Genomic DNA, 24,410 nt, shown 5'->3' with positions numbered 1-24,410 from the left:
AGCCAAAGGAGGGGGATCTTACATTTTCCAATCTCACTGCCCACATGAGATACTGGGGCATTACTGTGGGCACATGGCGACAACTACTGTCACAGGCCATATACCCCAGGCCCAGGAATGCATACATTCCTTAACAGTGTCACATCTGGCAGGAAACCGACCTGCTATAGTAGCTCTTTGGCTCGTGGATCTGCTTACCATGAAGGAGTGTATAGGAGCTCAGCAACAAAGCTGCAGGATTGCAGCTACTGCAGAAGTCAGTTTTGGTGTACACAGGACACTTTCCATTCTAGTGTGAGCATAAATGCAATGATACTAATCTCCTGCAATGATTTTCTATATTTGAAAAATTGTGGGCCACTTTCCCCCTACCTGTTTTGCCCCCATTTTGCCCACCCCAACTGTCACCCCCACTTTGTTTCACCCCCTCCCTCTTTGGGAAGTGGCCCAAAAGAAACTTTGTACTCCCTGATAAAATTCTTCTCAGAGACCCTGATCCTATCCCCTCTTGCCTTGTTTACAGATGGGATGGGGACAGCAAGGGAGTGTTCAAAGAGAACTCCCCCACATATACGCACCCCAGCACCAGACTCATTTTTTCGCCATGGTGAGCTTTTTAAAGGGAATGATTCGAGATTCAAGTCATTAAGTCGTGGAAACATTCTGGGTGACTTGGAAAGTGCCCCTGTTATGACTTGTTTTCGAGTCAAGTTGCGGGGGCAGAGACTCGTGACTCAACCAGTCAAACTGCATCTGACTTGCCTGTGCTTTGTAGACTGCCTGTATGCCAGGTGGCTTCATTCAGCTCTCCTGGCTAACAGCCATTGGTACACTTGTCCTTCATAAGAGTACAAAAAGAGCCTTGCTTGTTCAGTCCAAAGTTCTGACACTGTTTCCAACCAGATGCCAGATAGATTCCCCAACAGAAGGCAGGGCATCAAGGAAACACCTCTTCTCTCATTGCCTCTTCCACTGACTGATGCCCTCAATGGCCTCCTCCTCCTCCACAAGAATTGCACTAAGGGCCTACCTAGCTCAACCTGCTTCCCACTGCAGCTAACCAGACACTCACAGAAAGTTCACAAGTTGGACATAAGGCAACACCTTCCTCTGTTTGTATCTAGCAATCGGTGTTCAGAGGCAACTGGCCTCTGAATATAGAAGCTGCATTTAGCTATCATGAGCGCCCATAGACCACTTTCCCTGAATGTTGCTAAAGTAGAAGCATATAGTGAGTCACTGAGCCACAGACTTTTATCAGGGAGCTGGAATGAACTTGTACTCCAATCAAACATCCTTAGGGGACACCTCAGCAGACAGAGATTGAATACAGTTAGACTCTAGAGACTCATTACCACCTTTGCTGTTGGGAGGAATTTTCCCTGGGTTGGTTTCATGGTTTTATGGGCTTGGCTTGTTCACATGAATTATTGGAAGTGTTTTGCCCCCCTATAGTTTGTCCCCAGATTGTGATGCACAATGTGATTGGGACTGTGTGAGATTGGTCTGTGTTATACTCTCAAGGAAGCTGAGTGAGGTTTGTATGATGTAACTGTATGTAAAAAGAACCTGAGTCAAGTGACTTGAGTCCAAGATGTGAAAATGCATGTTTTTCGCTGCCTTTTGCAGACTGGAGTTTCAAAGACTCTGGGAAACACTGACTTGGGAGTCTCCATGAGTTTGGGCGATTCAAGTCGCTCACAAATGGCTAGGGGTTGTGCTGCCTCCGACTTGCCTGAAAAACCTCTTGCATCGATCTGGAAGCTGGGCTTTGTGCACAAGAGCAGTAGCTCCATCAGTAGCAGTAGGGTATGTTATGTTCAGAGACAGGCTGGAGGGTAGAGTGAAATGGTTAACTTTTGGGGGGATGGAGCTTAAAACTTGCAGGGTCTTGGGTTATAGAACTTGCAACAACTTTTGCAAAAGTATCGATTTTAGCTGGCTGGGTAGCCCATGTGAAGGTCCTGCAGATGTACAAAACACAGGGGAGGGAGGCGCTTCTTCTTGACCCCCAGACCAGGGCCTAGGAGAGGGTGGCAAATGAGGTAATTTGTACCTGGGCCCAGGAGCCAAAGAATGGGGCCCCTCCGTTTGCCTGAAGATAACATCCGAAGGTCACCAGTTCGAGGCCACCGGCACTGTGAATCGTGAGACCTTGAAGCAGCTGACAAACCAATCCAAGTTATTCCACATGCTCCGCCCTTCAAGTGAGAGATGAAGGAGCTGCTTCTCAGCCTGTGCAGGAGGAATCTGGTGGCCAGAAAATGAAACCAGACTACAAAAAGATCCATCTGAAATGTTGTGTGATAGAGCCTTTCTTCAATTGTAAAAATCCCTACGGGAATTTAGAACAGCTTGCCTATGTAAACCGCCTTGAATTAAAGTCTGAGGAGAAATCTCACGACCAAGAAAGGCTGTATATAAATACCTGTTGTTATTATTATTGTTTTATTTTGCTATCTCACCTGGACTCGCTGCCCACATGGGATGCTGGGTGCACAGCAGCTGCTGCTACTGAAAGCCATATGTGCTGGGCCAAGGAATGCATACCTGTCTCTCCTTAATATAGTGTCAAATCTGGGAGGAAACTGGCCTGTTATAGTAGCTCTTTGGCTTGTGGATCCACTGACCATGAAGTAGTGTATAGGAGCTCAGGGACACAGCTGTGGGGCTACAGCTGCTGCAGAAGGACATTTTGGTGAACACAGGACACTTTCCATTTGAGTGTGAGCCTCAGTATGATGCTGCTGATTTTCTGCAGGGATTTTCTATATTTAAAAGATTTCAGAGAGACTTAGGGGTGTGTTTGATTTTTCCATATTACTGTTTCTAGCTGCCATCACTGCACAGGAAGGTAGACCTGGGCTCTGAGTTGGGAAGCCCAGTAAACCTGGGCTTCAAAGTCTTTTCTGGCTGTCACTACCCTCCCCCTGCCCTGTCTGAGACAGGGTTGAGCAGCAAGGTGGCTAAGTTTGCAGACGACACCAAACTTCTCCGAGTGGTGCAGACCAGAAGTGATTGTGAGGAGCTCCAGAAGGATCTCTCCAGACTGGCAGAATGGGCAACAAAATGGCAGATGCGCTTCAATGTCAGTAAGTATAAAGTCATGAACATTGGGGCAAAAAAATCAAAACTTTAGATATAGGCTGATGAGTTCTGATCTGATCTGAGCTGTCTGTGACAGATCAGGAGAGAGTTCTTGGGGTGGTGGTGGACAGGTTGATGAAAGTGTCGACCCAATGTGCGACGGCAGTGAAGAAGGCCAATTCTATGCTTGGGATCATTAGGAAGGGTATTGAGAACAAAACGGCTAGTATTATAATGCCGTTGTACAAATCTATGGTAAGGCCACACCTGGAGTATTGTGTCCAGTTCTGGTTGCCGCATCTCAAAAAGTACATAGTGGAAATGGAAAAGGTGCAAAAGAGAGTGACTAAGATGATTACTGGCTGGGGCACCTTCCTTACGAGGAAAGGCTATGGCGTTTGGGCCTCTTCAGCCTGGAAAAGAGATGCCTGAGGGGGGACACGATTGAGACATACAAAATTATGCAGGGGATGGACAGAGTGGATAGGGAGATGCTCTTTACACTCTCACATAACACCAGAACCAGGGGACATCCACTAAAATTGAGTGTTGGGAGAGTTAGAGATCATGGGATGGTCCTGATTCATTTGAAAAGAGTAAAGAAGTACCTTGCAAAAATAATAAGCAGCCTGAGTGCTTACTGTGGGCGGCAACCGTTAAGTTTTGTTACACAATACAACTGTGTGGGGGTGTGTGTATAGTTATTGACGACGTGCGAAAGGTAAATAAATTCTTTATTTTAAAAAAATGCTTGGTGAATAGAAAATCTTTTTTAAAAATAAATAAATAAATAAAAGATCAACAAGTTGTGAGTTCCTGCACCTTTTTTTTTTTTTTTTTTTTTTTTTTACAAAAAAAGCACTGTGTTCACCTACGCCTGTGGGTTTCATTGTGACTGGGGTAGGATTGCACAGAGGGAATCGATCAGCACCTTCTGCACTGCTGCCTTACAGATGGGATGGGCAGGGAGAGTAGGGGAGTGTTTAAAGAGAACTCCAAAACACATATACAGCCCAGCAGCAGCATCGTTTTTTTCCATAGAGCCACAGCTGGTTTTTTAAAGGGGCTTGAGACTCGAGTCTTTTCAAGTCACGAAACTGCTCTGGGCAACCTGGAAAGTCCATCCATTAGGACTTGTTTTCGAGTGGTGGGGGTGGAGACTCGTGACTCGACTCAAGTTGCACTGGACTTGCCCATCCCTGTAAACATCTACTCGCTCATGACAAATTGGAAGCATTCTGGCCAGACAAGAAGATTCTGGCAAGTGGAAGGAGTTTCTTTCCCATTTTTTATGGCAAGCATGGTTAGCTGGGGGCAGTTGGATTAATGTGCTATATTTGTAGCTAGAACCTGATGTATTTGCTCTGGAGGGAGAAAGAAAGCAGCCAATATGGAGGGCTTTCAGTGTGGCTCCAGCTTTTGAGGGGACAAAAGCCCTGCAAGGGGGCCCTGTGCTTTGGTAAGTGCATGTGCACTCCCCTGTAGTGCCCAGGACCAGGCAGCAGATACGGTGTGGCCCTTCTTTACTGCAGCTGTGATAGACTCAGGGGCAGGCACAAAGGAAGACTTTGCATCCACTCTGGCCACTTTCTGCCCATGTCTCCTGGTAGGCTTCCTCATTGGGCTCCAGACCTGTGGCTTGCTTAACTAGGCAATAGTAACCTATTACTGAACTTGGGCCAGCAGTCAGTATCAGCCTCAACTACCTCACAGGGTTGTTGTGAAGTCAAAAGGAGGGAGTTATGTAAACCATCCTGAGCTCCCTGGGGAAAGGGCGGTATAAAAATGTGAAAAATAATAATTAAAAAAATAGTAGATAGCAGTGGCAGAATTTGTAAAACAGCCTCCTGTTGCTCCCCACTGCTTCCAAGGAAGCTAGGTAGGAAAATGCAGCCCTGGATAGGATGAGAATGAGGGGCCCAAATTTATTTTGTAATAAATGTGTTTTGTACTGTACAGTTCAGTGGTTCCAAAATTGTGAGGCATGGCTCCCCAGAGAGCCATGCCAGGGGAGCTGTGGAATCCTTGCAAAAAAATTGCTGCCCTAAACAATGTATAGGATTGTAGCCCTAACGGGGAGCTACAGCCTATTGCCCAGTTGGTCAAGGGAGCTGCCAGTCAAAAAAGTTTGGAACCACTCTGGTATAGTTTGTTTTGTCATGACGTGGGCCCAATGGAAGCCTGGGCCCCAGAGATTTTGTCCCTCCAGCCCACCTCATCTCAGGCCTGCTGACACTTGTGAACAATTCTCAGGTGCCCCAGCCTCTGAGATAGCGTTGGGGGACAGGACAATTGTAACATAGCACTGGAAGAAGGCAGGATGGTTATCAGCAGAGGTTGCTCTCCCATAATCTCAGTGGGATTCTTGACATCCTGGGTGGTGATGGGAACTAGTGGCTACAGTATACCTTCACTGCCCCCAGCATATTCTCCACTTGGCCCTACCTGTGGAGTTATCCTGTTGCACCACTGCTCTCAGGAATCAAGCTGCTTAATTTGTGCCCCACATATCCTTCCCCACCCCTACCCCCTGCATACTTGAACTTTCCCAGTTATGGGAAACTGCAACCTTTCTGGTTTGGAATATCCAGGCTGCCTGTCTTGTTCTTCCTCCTTTGCCAGATCTTGGTATGATCCAACAGGCATATGAGAGTAGATGATACCAAGTCTGATTTTTAGAAACAGGTGAGAAAGCTCAGCTCATCTTTACTAGCAATTATATGGCGATAGTCTGGATATGCAGGAAATCACTGCAGTGTTAATCAGGGGGTTGGTTGTATAACCTGAGGTGGAGTGTTATAGCAATTCAGCAACATGGGCAACACTTCACAACTCAATTTATGCTGCATTTGACGTTATGTCTTGCCTGAGAGTAGCTGAGGGCACTTCCCTGCTGCATTTCAGTTGATGAAAGTCTTTGAAAGATACTGTATCTGTGGCACCCTGGGAAAATCCTGAAACCAGTTTGCAAACTGTCCCTGAGACCTCGAGCTGCCAGGGTCACATCAGTTGTGATTTTCATGTGTTTTCCTTTGATAATTTGATATAAATTCCTACTGATTGCAGACACACACACATGTACGGACAGTTTAAGTCATACAGATTCTAGAGAGGGAACGGAACCCAGAAAGAGGTCAACTCTGGTGACATTTCAATAAGGCATTTCCAAAAGACAAACATAAGGACAGCTGTGTAGCAGGGACAAGAACCATAAAATAGACTGTGATCACAGGCCTTGAAGTAAGTTCTATTGATTTAAATAGGGCTTACTCTCAGGAAAGTGTCCTTAGGATTGCAGCCTCCTTCTCTGGAAAAAAGGTAGTTGGAGCATCAGTCTCAGTAAGAAGTGTGGTGTAGTGATCAGGGTTCAGACTAGCATAGGAAGATCTGGTTTCAAAACCCTACTCAGCCATGAAGTTTCAAGTTTCCTAGCAGACTAAGGGTGCAATCCTAACTGTGTCATATGCCGGAACAAGTCCCTTGGGCCGGCCTGTGAAGGTCGTAAAGCACATTTGCGCCTCCTTGAGGGAAAGCCAGGCTGGCGTTCCAAGAAGTGCCGGCCTGCGGAGGCTGACATAAGCCTCCACACCGGCTTCCCCCCAGCAACTTGCATCGGCTTGGATGAGCCGACGCAAGGACGAAAGGTAGGCATGGTGGAGGCGGGGAGGAGGAGGGAGGGAGGTATTCCTGGACGGGGGGAGGGCGGGTGGTGGGCGGCCCTAGGGGTGGGCGGGCAGGGACCAGGAGGTGGGGTTGAGATCCAGCCAGATCCCAACCCCTGGATTGAGATCCCAACCCCTGTTCCTGGGAAGATGTTAAGCCGGATCCTAACCCCTGTTCCCGGGGAAAGCAGAGCGGCTTCAAGCCGTTCTGCTCTCCTTGGACTTGTGTCACTTCAAGAGGTGGCACAAGTCCTAGGAGATCTATTGGGGCTAGCAGCCCTTACCCAGGGGTAAGGGGAAAAGTTTTCCTTTGACTCTGGTTAAGCTGTTTCTGGACACAATCCTGCACTGGATACAGCGCAAGCCTCTTGGCTTGCCTGTTCCAGCGCAGGATAGGATTGCGCTCTAACGAATTTATCTCTCAGGCCTCACAGGGTTGTTGTGAGGAGAAAATGAGGGGTGGGAAGAGGCCCATATAAGTTGCCTTGAGCTCTTTGGAGGAAGTGTGGAGTGCATGACAGCGCTAGGAAGTGGGTTGCCCAATCCACAACTGAAAATAATTGAGGTCCTGAATTGACCCAAGCAGATGGCAGAATTCCTTCACTGCTGATTTAAAGATCTAGGTTGCACTGGTTTGGCCATGAACAACTCTCATCTAGTCAAACAAGAATATAATGCCAGAAGTATTGGAAGAAGACCAAGGGGAAGACCAAAGGAAAGATGGTTTCATAACTTGAGGCTTTGAAATATGCAAAAATTTGGTTTACAACTTTGGTCCATATCCCAACCAACTTTCCAGTGCTGGCATAGCTGTGCCAATTTGGCATGTGCTGCATCCTGCAGTTGGGTGGCACTCACAGAGGCCTCCTCAAAGTAAGGGAATATTTTTTCCCTTATCTTGGAACTGCATTGTCAGTGCTAAAAAGTGAGATAGGATTGCGACATTAGTCAATCTTGCATGGGATGGCATAATATCATTGAGGACATTGCTACAGTGTTTCAGTGGGAACTTGTTTTAAAACATGGCTGTCAATAACACACAAAGAGAACAGTGTTTTTCCAGTGACTGTTTGCTGGTATATCTTCTGCATTTTTTAAGATTGTGAGACTTTTTGGAATCCTCTTTTACAGTATTTAACATTGGAAACAGCTTTGTCAGCATTTCCACTAAAAAGTGGTATCATCATAATCATTATCAACATCAACTGCTTTTATTTTTCAGTTTCCATAATAGTGAAAAGTGTTTCTGTGGAACAAAGCCACCCTCACAGATCTCAGGGGACCTTGGCGCGATTCAAGAGATGATGCTGGTACAGTGCTATTTGTAAGGACCTGATGGACCAGTGAGCCACCCAAGAGATGCTGAAGCCTGTGAAAACTTCTGCCACACTGAGTTTGTTCGTTTTTCAGTTGCCACAAGGCTCTTGGTAGTTTCTGTAGCAAGAGACGTAGCTTCCGCTCTATAGAAAGGAAAGAGAGGGCAGTGTCTCCAGGATCATGGTGGTTGGTTTCGTAGCCCTACCGGCCTGGCTCTAGAGTCCCCAGATCTTGAATCCAGAAATGCAGTGGGATTGGAGCTCAGGAATAGCATCTAACTGAGCTGGGGTGATGCATGGCATAGTATAGAGTTGGAACTTAGTGGCACTTGGTGGGAGCAGACAACAACATCTTACCCAGTTAGTTGCATCACGGTTTTATTTTAGTTTTCATTTGCCTTCTAGCATCCTTCCTAAAGTCCCCCCTGCTCTGTTTTTTCCCATTTACTATTGCGCACCCTCTGATAGTACCTTTTTTTCTTGCCATTGTTTTGATTTTTCAGGCTTTTAATAAACATCTTTTACTGCCTCAGTTTACTTGGAAGGGAGTGGGTTGCCCTGTCTATATGGCTGCCCACATTCCACTACTGGTCAGTTTTAAGGAGATCTCCCAAATTTGGCAACCCTCTGCTAACTGGGAGGGAGGTTCTCCCAAGGCCACCTCCTTCTGCCTGAGCTTTCTAGGTTTGGGTGGTGCCAGTTAAACTACCTTTCTTCAGTCCAATCCCAGTTTATCAGAAAATGTGAAACAGGGAGCGGGAGTGCCGTGCCAGTTACTAACTCCCAGATACCACACACTGTTTTGCCCTCCATCTTCCCTTGAAGGAGCTAATAGCAAAATCTGCCCCCCCCCAATTCTGACTCTATCCTAAGATTTAAGCCCTTTCTTGGGAGTGGGGTTGCCAAGTCTAAGGCTCAAAACCTGAGCTGGAGCCTGGGAACCAGAGGGTGTATTCTGGTTATAGTGGTGTCAAAATAGGGGGCTGAAGGGGCCCCAGGGCCTGGGTATCAAGCTGCGTGTGTGTGTGTGTGTGTGTGTGTGTGTGTGTGTGTGTGTGACACATCTAGAGACCAAAATTGCTAAAATTGTAGTTTGTAGGAATAATAACATCATGTTGTATACCATTCAATGTGTAATTTACAGCAGCATGCAATGGATAAACCAGAGTCAAATATCTCCATTCTATCGAGAGTTATGGGCTGGCCATGATGAGCCAAACCGCATCATTCAGGGAGAGAACTCTTGATATTGAATGCCAAGAGCTAATTAGTATGGCTAGAACCTCCTGTTCTCCATTGCATTTTGATATACCTGTTCAGCTTGGTAGGATGCCATCTTATTTAATTTAGGGTATAATCCTAACCCCTTATGTCAGTACTTTCCAGCACTGGCACAGTGGTGCCAACGGGACGTGTGTTGCATCCTGCAGTTGGGTGTCACTCATGGAGGCCTCCTCAAAGTAAGGGATGTTTGGTCCCTTACCTCAGAGCTGCATTGCCCTTATGTCAGTGCTAGAAAGCACTGACATAAGGGGTTAGGTTTGCGCCCTTACTTGCATAACCTACAGCTAAGAAGAGCCTTTATGTTGACGAGATGCAACACCTTTCCTTTGGCCCTTTTATGGGGATAGTATAAGGCAGGGCTCTCTAAACTTTTAGGCCAAAGGGCCACATAAAATATCTGGCATGGTGTCGAGGCCGGAAATTTTTTTTTTTTAAATATAAAATTTAAATAAATACTTTCGAAAACTGAAGGCCTTCTGTAGGCCGTAAAACATCACTTCTTGTTTTTCAGGAAAACCAGGTAGTGATGTTTTTAGGCCTTTAGAAGGTATTCTGAGGGTAGGTGCATGGACTCCCTGGCCCTCAGAACACCCTCCAGACACAACTGGAGCACAGCTCTGGTCACATTTGGTTGAGTGGGCCAGAGGCTTGCAAGGGTCCAGAGGCTTGCTGTGGACCAGATAGACGTTTGTCACAGGCAACATCTGGCCCCTGGGCCGGGGTTTGGAGACCCATGGCATAATGGAATACCCCTGTCAGCAAGGCTCTGTCCCTGCAGCCTGAATCATGTGAACATGTCTTCTTGTTTTGCCCCTTGCACAAGCCTCATCACCAGAAATATCTTATGCCAATTTTGGTGTGTCTCCAAGGATGGATGGATGCAGATGTGCTGTGAGCCCTTTTGTCAACAGAGGAAGAAGAAACTCCTGATAATGTTGCCCTTTTTGCCTATACAGTTATGAGTTCTCAGGAAATGGAAGTGAAAGCTTAGTTCTGTAACAAGTTAGCGTATGGGCATTTATAATAATAATAATAATAATAATAATAATAATAATAATAGGTATTTATATACCGCCTTTCTTGGTCTTTATTCAAGGCGGTTTACATAGGCAGGCTTTATTTAAATCCCTTATTAAATAGGGATTTTTACAATTTGAAAGAAGGTTCTTTCTTTCAAGAACCACTACATTCAGGTGTTTCATTCCGATCTGGCTTCACATTCTGGCCTCCATCCTCCCACGCTCAGAGCAGATGGAATTGCTCGGCTTCAGCTTGTCAGCTGCTCCAAGGTCGCACGGCCGGTGGCCTTGAACTGGTGACCTTGTGGATGTTATCTTCAGGCAGACGGAGGCTCTACCCTCTAGACCAGACCTCCTGCCCCATTTCTGACTATTAGGTTCCTCTCTTTAGGTGTGTATAATGTGATTATGGATTATAGATTTGTTGTGTGATTTTACTTATATATTGTCATGATGTATATAGCCTTTATAGCCTTTATAGCCTTCATAGATCTCACGAAGGCTTTCGACCTGGTCAGCAGGGATGGCCTCTTCAAGATTCTCCCCAAGATTGGATGTGCACCCAGGCTCCTCAGCATCATCAGATCCTTCCACAAGGACATGAAGGGCACTGTTGTCTTCGATGGCTCCACATCAGACCCCTTTGACATCCGAAGTGGCGTGAAGCAGGGCTGTGTTCTTGCACCAACCTTGTTTGGGATTTTCTTCGCTGTCATGCTGAAGCAGGCCTTTGGAACTGCAACAGAAGGCATCTATCTCCGGACCAGATCTGACGGAAAGCTCTTCAACCTCTCCAGACTGAGAGCAAAGTCCAAAGTCCAGCTGAAATGTCTGCGTGACTTCCTCTTTGCCGACGATGCAGCTGTCACTGCCCACTCTGCCAAAGATCTCCAGCAGCTCATGGATCGTTTTAGCAAGGCCTGCCAAGATTTTGGACTGACGATCAGCTTAAAGAAAACACAGGTCATGGTTCAGGATGTGGACTCACCTCCCAGCATTACAATCTCTGCGCATGAACTGGAGGTTGTCCGTGACTTTGTGTACCTTGGCTCAACGATCTCCGACACTCTTTCTCTCGATAATGAGCTAAACAAACGGTTCGGTAAAGCAGCTACCACGTTTTCCAGACTCACAAAGAGAGTCTGGTCCAACAAGAAGCTGACGGAACATACCAAGATCCAGGTCTACAGAGCTTGCGTCCTGAGTACACTGCTGTACTGCAGCGAGTCATGGACTCTCCGCTCACAACAGGAGAGGAAACTGAATGCTTTCCACATGCACTGCCTCCGACGCATTCTCGGCATCACCTGGCAGGGCAAAGTTCCAAACAACGCAGTCCTGGAACGTGCTGGAATCCCTAGCATGTATGCACTGCTGAAACAGAGACGCCTACGTTGGCTCGGTCATGTCGTGAGAATGGATGATGGCCGGATCCCAAAGGATCTCCTCTATGGAGAACTCGTGCAAGGAAAGCGTCCTACAGGTAGGCCACAGCTGTGATACAAGGACATCTGCAAGAGGGATCTGAAGGCCTTAGGAATTGACCTCAACAAGTGGGAAACCCTGGCCTCTGAGTGGCCTGCTTGGAGGCAGGCTGTGCAGCATGGCCTTTCCCAGTTTGAAGAGACACTTGGCCAACAGTCTGAGGCAAAGAGGCAAAGAAGGAAGGCCCATAGCCAGGGAGACAGACCAGGGACAGACTGCACTTGCTCCTGGTGTGGAAGGGATTGTCACTCCCGGATTGGCCTTTTCAGCCACACTAGACCTAGACGCTGTGCCAGAACCACCTTAGTCTTTCGAGACTGAAGGTTGCCAATATAATGTCATGATGTGTATGCCAATTAAGGTCTCATCATCATCATCATCATCATCATCATCATCAAAAGTTATGGCCGAAAAACCAGAAGACAAAAATACGATTGTCATATGTAACAAAAAGTAAATTTCTTTAACTCAAAATGGACCAATGAGACTGATTATTCAAAGAGCCAATGATGCTATGACACAGCATGGAACCAATAAGGTGTTAATAAGGTGACACCTAGGGTGGGGGGGGGGTAACACCACTAGTGACCAAAATCATGGAAATTGTGGTTTTTAGGAATAATACCATCATGTTATTTACCATTCGATGCATAATTTAGAGCAGAATGCAACGAAACAAACCACATAGAAATATCTGTGTGCTATCAAAAGCTATAGCCAAACAACCAGTGCCTTATGTCTCAAAAAGTGGGTTTCCTTAACTCAAAACTGACCAATGAGCCTGAATGTTATGAGAGCTAACAAGGTGTTATGACACAACATGGAACCAATAAGCAAGGTTTCTTCCAGATGGGTAGACCTGGGCTCCTAGCTGAACTTTGGCCTCTGCAGCTGAGGTTTGCTGGGCAGATAGACCTTGGCTCCCGCCCGGACTTGATGCCCAGATTAATTAATTTGGTTGTATGGAAGGGTGTCAAAAATTTATGGGCCCTGGATGTCAAATGATCTAGCTACACCCTGGTTGGTAGGAATAGCCTAGTGCAGTGATGGCTAACCTTTTAGAGACCGAGTGTCCAAACTGCAACCCAAAACCTATGTTTTTATCACAAAGTGCCAACACTGCAATTTAACCTGAATATTGAGGTTTTAGTTTAGAAAAAACAACTCATACATTAACATCTTTTACCCACTATTACTTGTAACCCTTAATGAACTTTTCCTCTAGAAATTTGTCCAATCCCTTCTTAAAGGCATCTAGGCAAGTTGTCATCACTGCTTCTTGTGGCAAAGAGTTCCACAGACTAATTACATGCTGGGTAAAGAACTATTGTCAGGGAGGGGGTGGCTGCAAGACCATGCCACTGCTCATTTTCTCAAACAAGAAAATATATTTTTTTAAAAAGCCCCACCTACAGAAGTGGGCTCTAAGGCTGCATTCCCAGCCACTCCTAGGAGGAGTAATTCCCACTCCATTTCCTAGGAGTAAGCCTCATTGACTCTAATGGGGCTTACTTCTGAGTAGACATGCACAGGAGCAGGCTCCAATCCCAGGCACTCTTTCCTGGGAGTAAGCATCATCCACTGTAATGGGACTTGCTTCTGAGTAGACATGCACAGGAGGGTATGCACATGCACAACTCCATGTCTGAGTAGACATGCACAACGGCAAGGTTGCAATCCCAGGCACCCTTTCCTGGGAATAAGCCTCATCCACTGTAATGGGGTTTACTACTGAGTAGATATGCACAGGAGTGGGCTCCAAGGCTGCAATCCCAGCCACTCTTTCCTGGGAATAAGCCTCATCCACTGTAATGGGGCTTACTTCTGAGTACACACGCACAGGAGCAGATTCCAATCCAAGCTTGCAGAACAGGCAAAATTGAAAACGGAAACAAATGTGGGGCAGGTGGGGGTGAAGGGAGAGGAGGGCAGTGAGCGCAGGGGGCGGAGGGAAGCAGCCCGCCCTCCCAGCACAAAGGGACACGCAGCTTCAGCGCCCCTCCCCAGACTGCCTGGCTCAGCGCTGCGTGCTGACAGAGACAGCACCGCGTGCCCTGTCTGCAACGCGTGCCATAGGTTAGCTACCACTGGCCTAGTGTATGGCAGGCAGGTCAGGAGGGGGGGGGGACCTGATTGTGCTGTGTGGTGGAAAGATGGAGCTTGCTGGACACAGGGGAGGAACCACATTAAGCAATGAACAGCAAATGTTCTCAAGTCATAAAGAAAATGACCTGGTCCCTTGATTCCATATCCATACTTGCTGTTTAACTTGTTCAGTGTAGTGGCTAATGGCCTGAATCCTAATAGGGCCTTATGCTGCTGGAACTACTGTTCTAGCAGCATAAGGTCCTTTAATGCTATTGCAAAGCATGACACACCATTCAGTGCAGCCGCTGCTGCAAGTGACAGGTGGCAGGGTTGCGTGCTAGTGATCCATTCATGTCCCCTGACACTAGTAAGTCAGCAAAGGGGGAGAGGAGGGAGGCAGGAAGGGAGATGAACAGGATGGAGATTGAAGTAGGGAGGAGGGCAGATCAGGGCCAGGAAGGGGGCAGCAGCGGCAGCAGTGGTGCCACTATCCTATCCCCTTTCCCAGTTTTGATCTGCCTTCCTGGATCCACTTGGACTTGCGCCAGCTATATATCTATGGGCGCAATCCAAGCCTGTGCTGGAGCAGGCAAGCCAGGAGGCTTGTGCTGCATCCAATGCAGGTTTCTGGCCAGCAGCGGCTCAGCCAGAGGCAAGGGGAAGCTCTTTCCCTTACCCCAGGTAAGGGCTGCTGGCCCCAAAGGGTCTTCTCAGACCTGCGCTACCTGTAGAGGTGGTGCAAGTCAGAGGGGAGCAGAGTGACTTGAAGCCACTCATTGGGCCACTCCCAATGAACGGGGGTTGGGATTCAGCATAACCGCTGGGTCCCAGCCCCACCCCCAGCTCCCCACACGCCCGCCCCCAGGGCTGCCCATCACCCGCCCTCCCCCACCCAGAAATGCCCCCCTCCCGCCTCCTTCCTGCTCCCCACGCCTACCTTCGCCACTTGTGTCGCCGCAGGTGCGGAGGCTTCTTTTTCCTCCCACGGAGGCATGTAAAGCACGTTTGCGACCCTCCCGGGACTCCTATGCCAGCATAAGTGCCGGTTAGGATTGCGCCCCCCCCCTAGATATATATATCTGCATTCAGGTGGGAACAAATGTTCCCTTACCAGGAGGAGCTCCCCAGAGCTTGAAATGTTCTTATAGGATACAGTGTGCATCCTGTTGGCACAGCTACATCACAGGAGGAGTTACCTAAGATTGTGCTGTCCAACATGGCGACACAAGCCAGGGCCTCCTCCTTATGATGCTCGCTTCTGCTTTTGGCAAGTCATCACTCTCACTTCAGCTGCAATAGAGGGATAGTAATTCTTCTTTTGCAAGGTTGTTGTAAGAATATCAAGATAATACCTGTGAAGCACTTTGTGTACTCAAGACAGTGCAATGTAAATTCAAAGGATTCTTATTAAGGTTCCACACCTTGACATTTTACTCCTTCTTTGAAGAGTCTGATACAGAGGCCTAAACCCTGAAGTTGTGAGTTGAACCATGAAGTCCAGCTAATTAGGACCAGTTTTGCCATTAAGCACAGTGGGTGTGCCCAGCAGATACTTGTGGGCACCTATTAAAGATCATCAATCCAGTGTCTACCTATTTTTTCTATTGGGGACAATGTTAGGATTTTCTCACTTTGGCAACAGAGTGTCTCTGGCCAGCTCAGTCCACTCAGGAACAATATGCAGATTGCGCACTGTCTGATTTTACCTGTCAGTGCAGGACTGGCACAGGAGAGCTTGCTAGTGGCTTGTGCGCTGTAATGTGAAAAGCACTTCCTCATACCAAGTCCATTCAAATGTTTTAAGTCTCGATGATCTCTTCCCACCTTTGAAAAATTCTTTAAAACTAGAGACATCAGGATTTGAACCTGACATGGTCAGCACAAGCTCTCTTATTGGTAGCATTGCTTCTGTTTCCACATGAAAATGCTATGTTGATAAGCAATGGTGCTAGCTTTAAAAAGAGCATAACCCAAAGACAATGCCTTTGTTGGTGTATAGCATCAGCACTGTGTATTGTTTGTGCAGCTGATTCATATTCAAGGATAATGACATTTTACCATGAGGTATGTTCAGTTGGAATTACTCTGCAAAGGGTTTTGATGAAAGAGATAACTAGCTTGGTGTCTATGTCGAAACCTGCTTTGTGTCTATCAAAGGCCCAGCCTCCGATATTGCCACACACCCCCACCGCCTTCGGTCTCACCATGCTGAGTTATTTAAATGCTTCAGGCCAGGTAGTTCCAGAGGAGATGGTGGATAGAAGGCATTCATCCCAGGGACATGCCTTGCCTTCCCCTCAACCTCATCTAGGGTGTCTCCTTGCAAGGTGGTTGGACAGGCTGTGAAGTGAGAGGAATTTCTGTTGTTCACAGCATCTTTACACCTCTTTGGACAACTGGAGTTCTTGCTTCTGGAGGAAAAAGCACCAGCAGGTAGGAACGAATGGGGGACATGCACGCGCGTGCACACACAAGACACTTGTCAGCTTGTCAAGTTATGGTTGTCCATCTCAGTTCCAGGGATTTAATTTGTAAAACAAGAGATATGTCTGGCAGGTGCTCTCTCTGATCTGGAAGCCTGGCCAATCCTCCTCCCCTTTGACGAGCTCTTCCTTCAGTGGTCTGAAGGAAAAGCATTCTGAACATGATCAGTGGCACTCTGCCCATGTTCTGGGAGTTCTCGGTCAGAGATGGCAGATCCTCAAGGGCACAGCAGGGATGATACGGAATCTTTCTGTGTCGGAGGTCAGGTGCCAAAAATTTCTGGTGGCATACCAGCAGGCACAAAGCTCCTTCTCCTTCTGCACTCACTGAAGTTGGCAAGGAGAGGGAAACAGGGAGGAAGAGCAAGTAAGAAGGAGAGGAGAGTGGTGACTGTACCACTCTCCTTCTCTTCCCTTTCCATCAACTTCCATTTCAAATCCAGTGAGCACAGAAGGAGTGGGGCTGGCAGTGGAGAGTGCAGAGGTGGACTGTGTAGCAGACTACCCCCACAGTTCACCCCCTATGAAAAGTCTATCATTCCACTCTTGGATGGGCTAGCCCTGGCCCTCAGTAGCCTGGAAGCTATTCCCTTTAACCTTAGCTATGTGTGTGGGGAGAGTCTGCAGTTTGTTAATGGAGAGGTAAATGATTTCTAGGTTTTTTTTCTCCCCCTGACTATTGGTTTTTAAGCTGTTGCCGTGTCTGCTCTATTTTCCTATGATTTTAGAAGTCAAGGAGTAGGGGTTAAAATGTTTTCAAACTATTTAAGTGCCCCCAGTGCATGAGAAGAAAAGCAGACTGAAAATCAGGCAACAATCATATGCATTTACTTGGGGGCAAACCTCACTGTACTCAATGAGATTTATTTCCATGCATGAGCTGAGCTACATGTTGCAGTTTTGGCATGAACTTTGGCATGAACTTTGGAACAAGATCCATATCAGAAAGAATCTCTTGTGAGAAATGCACTGGATAAGGGAGGGAGGGATGGAGGAAGGGGGAACAACCTGTATATGGGAAACTGATACAAATAAATAATACAATGTATTTGCATCATTATTGCATCAATAATACAATGCATTTGCATCAATCACTTTGATTTAACTTAAGGATGGTACGCAGTTGCAGTTGTGGCAACTTGATCCAACAGGTTTTCCATGGCCTTGCCAAGCTAGAGCCTGTTAGTAGAGATAGAATCTAGCTGATTTTCCACAAAAAGCAGAAGCACTAAAAGCCCACCCATGCAAGCAGACCCTCTATCTAGATTGATAGCTAGTCTGGTCTTGCCCATGCAGAGCGGCTGCAGCTTTCATGCGGGGAAAGGTCTTTTCCAGCTGTGCTCTCTGAGATTCTTATTGCTGTCCCCCATCTTTCTGGTCACTTGGTCTGTTGGGATTTTAAACATTCAGCACCTACCCAAGGAGGTGTTCTATTAGGGCCAAAGCACATGTTCCACTGAATACATGCATTCACTCTGCTCATGCCTTTCAAAAACATGAAGGGCACAGGCAGGAGAAATGAATGGATTCTCCTTAGTTTTCAAAAACATTTTGTGACCTACCAAAGATGAGCTTGCAACCCACTGGTGGGTCCCAACCAACAGTTTGGGAACCACTGATATAGCTCTTGGGACAGTATGAGCTATTCAAAAGGCATCCCATATTTTCTTCACTGGACCAACATCTGCTGATGTATGTTTGTAAGCTTTTGAGCCACACAGCAGAGTTTCAGCCCAATTCTATGCCTGCCTACTCAGAAGTAAGTCCCATTAGAGTCAATGGGGCTTACTCCTAGGTAAGTTGGGATAGGATTGGGCTGTTAGTCCAGTAAGAAAATATGGGATGCCTTTTTAGTAGCTCATATTGTCATAAGACCTACCAATAAATAAAATAAAAATTTGCGAACGCACTTGCTTGGTTTGCAGAAGAAAATTGTTAGCTGGATTGCAAACTTGTGGCAGGAGATAATCTTCATACTCCCAAATTAAAATGTCACATTTTTCCAATTTTCTTTAGTAACTGACATGCCATAGATCACGTGTGAATTCAGTTTCAGCCTTTTGTCTGAACTGGAAGTCCCTAACTGCACATCTTGCTCTCCTGTTCAGCCTTCTGGGTACCCTGAAATGACCTGTAAAGGTTTGAACCTTTGAACTCCATTTCTAGGAAGTCCATTTCTTTGAATTCCATTTCTAGGAAGAATCTAGCAAATGTCTACACACACATTCTATATGTAAGGTCTCTAGCAGCTTCGGGAGCATAGGCCCCAATTTTTATTAATTAATGATTTATTAATTATTATTAATAATAAAATATTATTTCTTTCTAGCTCTCTCCTCTTTTTTTGTCTAGTCTAGTAAGTCATAATAGATTGTCATTTTAAAAAATGAGTCTCAGTGCTAAAACGTTTAGAAGGAACTGAGCTACATCACAGAAAAGGCCACTGTGCATCTTTTACTGCTTACAAATCAGCAGATAGACTTCTGAATCAAACAAAGCTCTTCATCAGACAATTATTTTTGGACTCATGGAAGCAATTGGGATGCAAAAGACATTGAACTAGCAACTCATGTATTTTTCTTGCAGTGTGTGGTTCATAGCTTTCCTTCGGTACTAAATAACAACTGGTTGATTTTCTTTTCTTTTCTTTTTTTGGCAGGTGGTATCAAGATGCCGAGTATCTTTGGCTATCTTAGTGCTGAAGTTGACTGGTGCGAAGAGAATTTTAAGCATTCAGAGTACATCACTGAATACTACAACACGGTAAAATTTATTCAGATCATCCTTGGTCATAACATCCTGTTTGCAATTATCCCGTGTAATTTTCAATAAGCCAAAGCAGTAACTTGACAAAAAGTGGGCGGTAAAGGACGGTAAAGTGGGCGGTAAAGGACTCGTCACAACTGTAATCAATAAGCCCAAACTAGTAATTTGATAAAAGGTGGGTGGCAAATGACCTACTAATACAGGGGTGTCAAACAGCATACATACAAACATACAGCATAGCATTCATGATGACTGCTGAGGGCAGGAAGTGATTTAATTAAACAGGTCATAAACAGGAACTCACTAGTTGCAAATGACAGAAGGAAAACAATACATACATCCTGATCATATTTCAAGATATAGGAGAGCCTAATTATCATGCGGGTAACACTATTCAGCAGCCTGAGGGCCAGATGAAAAGCTTCTGCAGGTCACATCTGGCCCCTGGATATTATTATTATTATTATTATTATTATTATTATTATTATTATTATATACTGCTTTTCAACAAAAAAGTTCACAAAGTGGTTTAAAGAGAAAAATCAAATATCTAATGGCTCCCTGTCCCAAAGGGCTCACAATCTAAAAAGATGTAAAAGAACACCAGCAGACAGCCCCTAGAAAAGACACTGCTGGGGTGAGGCAGACCAGTTACTCTCTCCCTGCTAAAAAGAGGAGCACCCACTTGAAAAAGTGCCTCTTACCCAGTTAGCAGGGGTATGTTTGACACTCCTGCGCTAATATGCTGCAAGGCGCAAATTCATTAAGTAACAAAAAGCAGGTGGGAGCCCCAAGGTGCCTATACTCACAAGAGAGGAGACTGGTGCTTGCATGTCTGTTTAAGTTGCTCTTCTGAACTTGTCTGCTACTGGAAGCATACCATGTTCCTGCACACTGGTTGTCACTGGATCTTTCAGTTACTCCAACTGCATAGATGTAATCGAATTACGTGGTTGGATGAGGCAGAAGGGGCATGTTTCTCCCAACGTTGTCTGCTATGTTTCTGGATGATGTGGCAGCCAAGGTTGCAGGAGGGGGGAGGCAGAGTTGCAGCAGAGTATCATGAGTCCATCCTCTGTGCAGGTACTCTGTTCAGAGGTTTCCTGGTTTTCCTTGTGTGATGCTGCATGCAGTAGTGGTCCTAGAGGTTTTCCCGCTAGAGGCCACCTCCTTGCTTGGCACCCCTCCAACCTGGAAGTAATTGCAGTGGTGTCACTGTCACCACAACTGGTCCCACACCTCCTCCTCCTTTCCCCCTTTTGAAGAAAAAGGGAGGAGGGAAGAGATAATAATGGAGATAATATGTTTTGCTCTTCTTATTCTACACCCCAACATTGTAAAAATGTTAAAGGAGTCGACTTGAGACATCTTAAAGACAGATTTATACTACTAGTATGATCACATGCATGCATCTATCTGATGAAGTGGCTTGTGGTCCACAAAAGCTTATGTTCAGTAGTTTGGGATTCTTTTCCACTTCTATTGCCGGGGGATATACTCAGGATCCTCGGAAGAGTGAAATTGTCCACAGCACTGTTGACCCTGCCCTTCCTGACTTGGAGGGACTGTCCAAGTGGGCAATAAATTCTTCTCTGGTAGATGGTGCTGCTGTTCTAGCCTGTCTGAAAATGGCAATAGTTCAGTCTATTTTGAAGAAGCCCTCCCTAGACCCCACTCCATTGGGACCCCACCAGTCTCCAACTTTCCTTTTTTGGGGGTGAGATGCTTGACTGTGTACTGGCAATCCAGCTCCAGAGATTTCTGGATGAAACTGATTGGCCAGATCCAATCTACTTTCCAGCCTTGGTTTGAGATGGAAGCAACTTTGGTCCCCCTGGAGGGACCTGGAGGCATAGCTCTATGGTGGTTCCAGTCCTTCCTAAGAGGTAGATTCCAGAAGGTGATGCTAGGAGATTCCTGTTCAACATCTTTGCCTTTGCCTGTGGTGTTTCTCAGGTTTCTATTCTAGTCCTTATTCTTTTAATATCTTCATGAAACTGCTGGGTGAGATTGCCTGGGGACTTGGAATGTCTTGAGTATGCAAATGACATCCAGCTTGAATTCTTTTTTCCATCTTCAGCTGGGGCAGCTGTGGGAGTTGTGAACCTCTGCCTGGTGGCCTGAACCTGAACCCTGGGTTCTAGGATTCCTAACTGTTGTCTGTGTCTGTTCCTTTGCTGCTTATAATCATAGTTGCACCTGTAGCAGGTACTGTTGCTGTGGCATCCTTGTGTCATGTGTGTTTAGGTGCGTGTGGTATCTTTGGGACATCTCCCAATCAATGGCGGTCATTCCTAGAGGCTGGGGGGGGGGAGTCACTCCAGCAGTGGCTGCTCACTGGTCCTACATCTTGCTTGTTTCACCATAAATGAACTTCTTTGGGCTGGGTAGATGCAGTGATTGGCTCCTTGGATGTTGTTGCATAAAATTATATTCAAATCTCCTTGCTGAGAGTGAATGTGACACATTCTTTTCTCAGAAGTAAGACATTAGCATGAAAGGAGAAAGGTTCCTTTCTTTGGGCCTCTACACTTTTTGAGTCATTGGCCTCACATTTAGTTCCGGTCTTTTTTGGGGTCAGAAATACCAGTTAAGCAAAAACAATCAAAAGCAACACAATGCATGTTATATAGGACCTTAATTTCCAAGGTGAGTCATCCTTTTCTGGCCAAATGTCTTAAACTATATGAACCTGTTCATGGCCTGGGTTGGATGATACTACTTACCTTGTCCAACTAACTCCGTGTGTTAAATGACATGCATGCTTACAGTATCTTGGACCCTTGCTTTGGAAATCTCCTTAATCACATGAAGGGTACTCCCTCGCAAACTGCTCTCCTACTTTTAAAGCAGGTTTAGCAGTGTGTTTTAGGGGGCGTTTTGGATTAACTGCTCCCCAAGTAATTAGGATGATTTCTGAGGAAAGTGGGGGAAGCAAGACAAGAGGCCACAAGGGGATGAAGTAAATATTTTCCTAATGGGCCATAGGAGACAATATATTCCTCAGATTTTTTTCACTCCCCAATATGTCTGCTCTGTAAGCTAAAGAAGCTTTGCAAGACCTCAGCTGTTTTCCCTTCACGGGAAAGCTTAAACTTTTCAAGAGCCCAACTCCAACAAGGGAGCTCTGAGGCAAAAACATCAAGAAAAAGACAATGTCTGCAAAATAAAATGTCTCAGAGGCTGGAACTCTGTTTGGAGTGGCAGTTTCAAAATGGCCTCATTTGGCAGGCTGTATGCACCGCTGTAAAGGCATTTACAACAGCAGAACTCTGTTCCATGGTCATAGGGCAGCCCATAGGATTGGGCTGGGGGACCTATAAAATGATGCATGGTATGTAGACAGAATGGATAGAGGGAAGGAACCTTTTTTCCTCTTTCACAATACTAAAACTAGGAGCCATTTGTTGAAACTGACTAGCAGGACATTTAGGACGGACAAAAGGAGGTACTTCTTCACATGGCACGGAATTAGTCTGTGGAATTTATCATGTTGCGATGGTCACTAGCTTGGATGGCTTTGAAGGGGGAATTAGACAGGTCTCTCAACAGTCATGATGGCTGTTACCTCCAAGTCCAGCGACAGAATGCCTCTGAATATCAGTTGTAAGGGAGCAATGGTGGGAGAGAAGCCTGCCTTTCTTTCTGCTTGCAGCCTTTCCTGACAGCTTGTGGGTAAACAAGATGCTGGTGGACATTTGGCCTGATTCAGAGTCCAATCCTGAGCTTGGTGTGCCAGCTTACTCCCGGCATGCACCATCGCAAATGTGCCGTAAAGTACATTTCTAAGGGTTAGCCTGCACTTGGCCAGCACTGGTGGGAGGCAGGTCCACTGCCCGATGGGTCACCCAGACCTCTGCCAGCAGAAAGGTAAGTGGGTGTGTGGGAGAGGTGGGGAGGAGGCATTCTGGGGTGGGCAGAGGCAGAGGGATGGCGGGGAAGGCATCGGGGGGGGAGGGAGCGGGGCAGGAGGAAGGTGGAACCAGTTGAGCTCAGCTCTACCGGATCCTGAGCCCCACGACAGGCCATGTGGCCCAACATGGGACTATCTGATTCTGTGCCGGCTCAAGAGCCAACACAGAATTGAGTAGCCCCACTGCAGGGCTACTTCTCTTACCTGGGGGAAAAGGAGCCGCCACGGGCTGCCTGGTTGCACTCAGGATGCTGCAGTAGTCATTTTGCCCTGTGCTCTGGGCAGCTGAGGATTGGGTTGCCTGGAAGGCCTTTCTTATGTTGAATGTGTTCAGAACAAATGCAAGTCTTGAGCCAAGAAACTGGCTTTATTGCTGAGACTTTCAGTATGTATTGACAGATTGACAAGGCAGAGATTGGAAGTGTGACAGGCACCAAGGAGTCCTTCCTGTAGAGCTGGTTTTTGTAGGCCAAAAGGGAAGAGGCAGTAATCTTCTCCTTTGCTTTCAGTTTTTCAAGTGTATTCTGAGATGAAAAGGGTCCACTTGGGGAATTTGTTTTTTGCTAAATGGAATGAGGGCAAAAGTATATTCAAACATCTCTCTTTTCAAACAATAGAAGTCTTCAGCTACTGCACTGTGCTAACAATGATCAAGTTAAAAACACAGAAAAGTAAATTCAATATCCTCAGCCCACCCTTTCAGCACAAAACAAGATCAGCAGTAGGATTACATAAGAACATAAGAACATAAGAACAGCCCCACTGGATCAGGCCATAGGCCCATCTAGTCCAGCTTCCTGTATCTCACAGCGGCCCACCAAATGCCCCAGGGAGCACACCAGATAATAAGAGACCTCATCCTGGTGCCCTCCCCTACATCTGGCATTCTGACTTAACCCATTCCTAAAATCAGGAGGTTGCGCATACACATCATGGCTTGTACCCCATAATGGATTTTTCCTCCAGAAACTTGTCCAATCCCCTTTTAAAGGCGTCTAGGCTAGACGCCAGCACCACATCCTGTGGCAAGGAGTTCCACAGACCGACCACACGCTGAGTAAAGAAATATTTTCTTTTGTCTGTCCTAACCCGCCCAACACTCAATTTTAGTAGATGTCCCCTGGTTCTGGTATTATGTGAGAGTGTAAAGAGCATCTCCCTATCCACTCTGTCCATTCCCTGCATAATTTTGTATGTCTCAATCATGTCCCCCCTCAGGCGTCTCTTTTCTAGGCTGAAGAGGCCCAAACGCCGTAGCTTTTCCTCATAAGGAAGGTGCCCCAGCCCCGTAATCATCTTAGTTGCTC

The 24,410-nt window shown here is 46.3% G+C and overlaps 1 protein-coding gene across 1 annotated transcript in view; it reads left to right on the top strand.

The window, feature by feature from the left end:
* Positions 1 to 19,094: 19,094 nt before the first annotated feature.
* Positions 19,095 to 24,410, top strand: part of ACER1 (alkaline ceramidase 1) — a 28,124-nt gene continuing 22,808 nt past the window's right edge. Inside the window, exon 1 of the mRNA XM_066636424.1 lies at positions 19,095 to 19,187. Within this exon, the coding sequence (XP_066492521.1) occupies positions 19,095 to 19,187 (93 nt within the window). The remainder of the gene's footprint in view (positions 19,188 to 24,410) is intronic.

This window comes from Tiliqua scincoides, chromosome 8, assembly GCF_035046505.1.
Source record: "Tiliqua scincoides isolate rTilSci1 chromosome 8, rTilSci1.hap2, whole genome shotgun sequence".
NCBI lineage: Eukaryota > Metazoa > Chordata > Lepidosauria > Squamata > Scincidae > Tiliqua > Tiliqua scincoides.
Note: the sequence above shows the minus strand (reverse complement) of the source record. Positions and strands in the feature narration are given on the sequence as shown.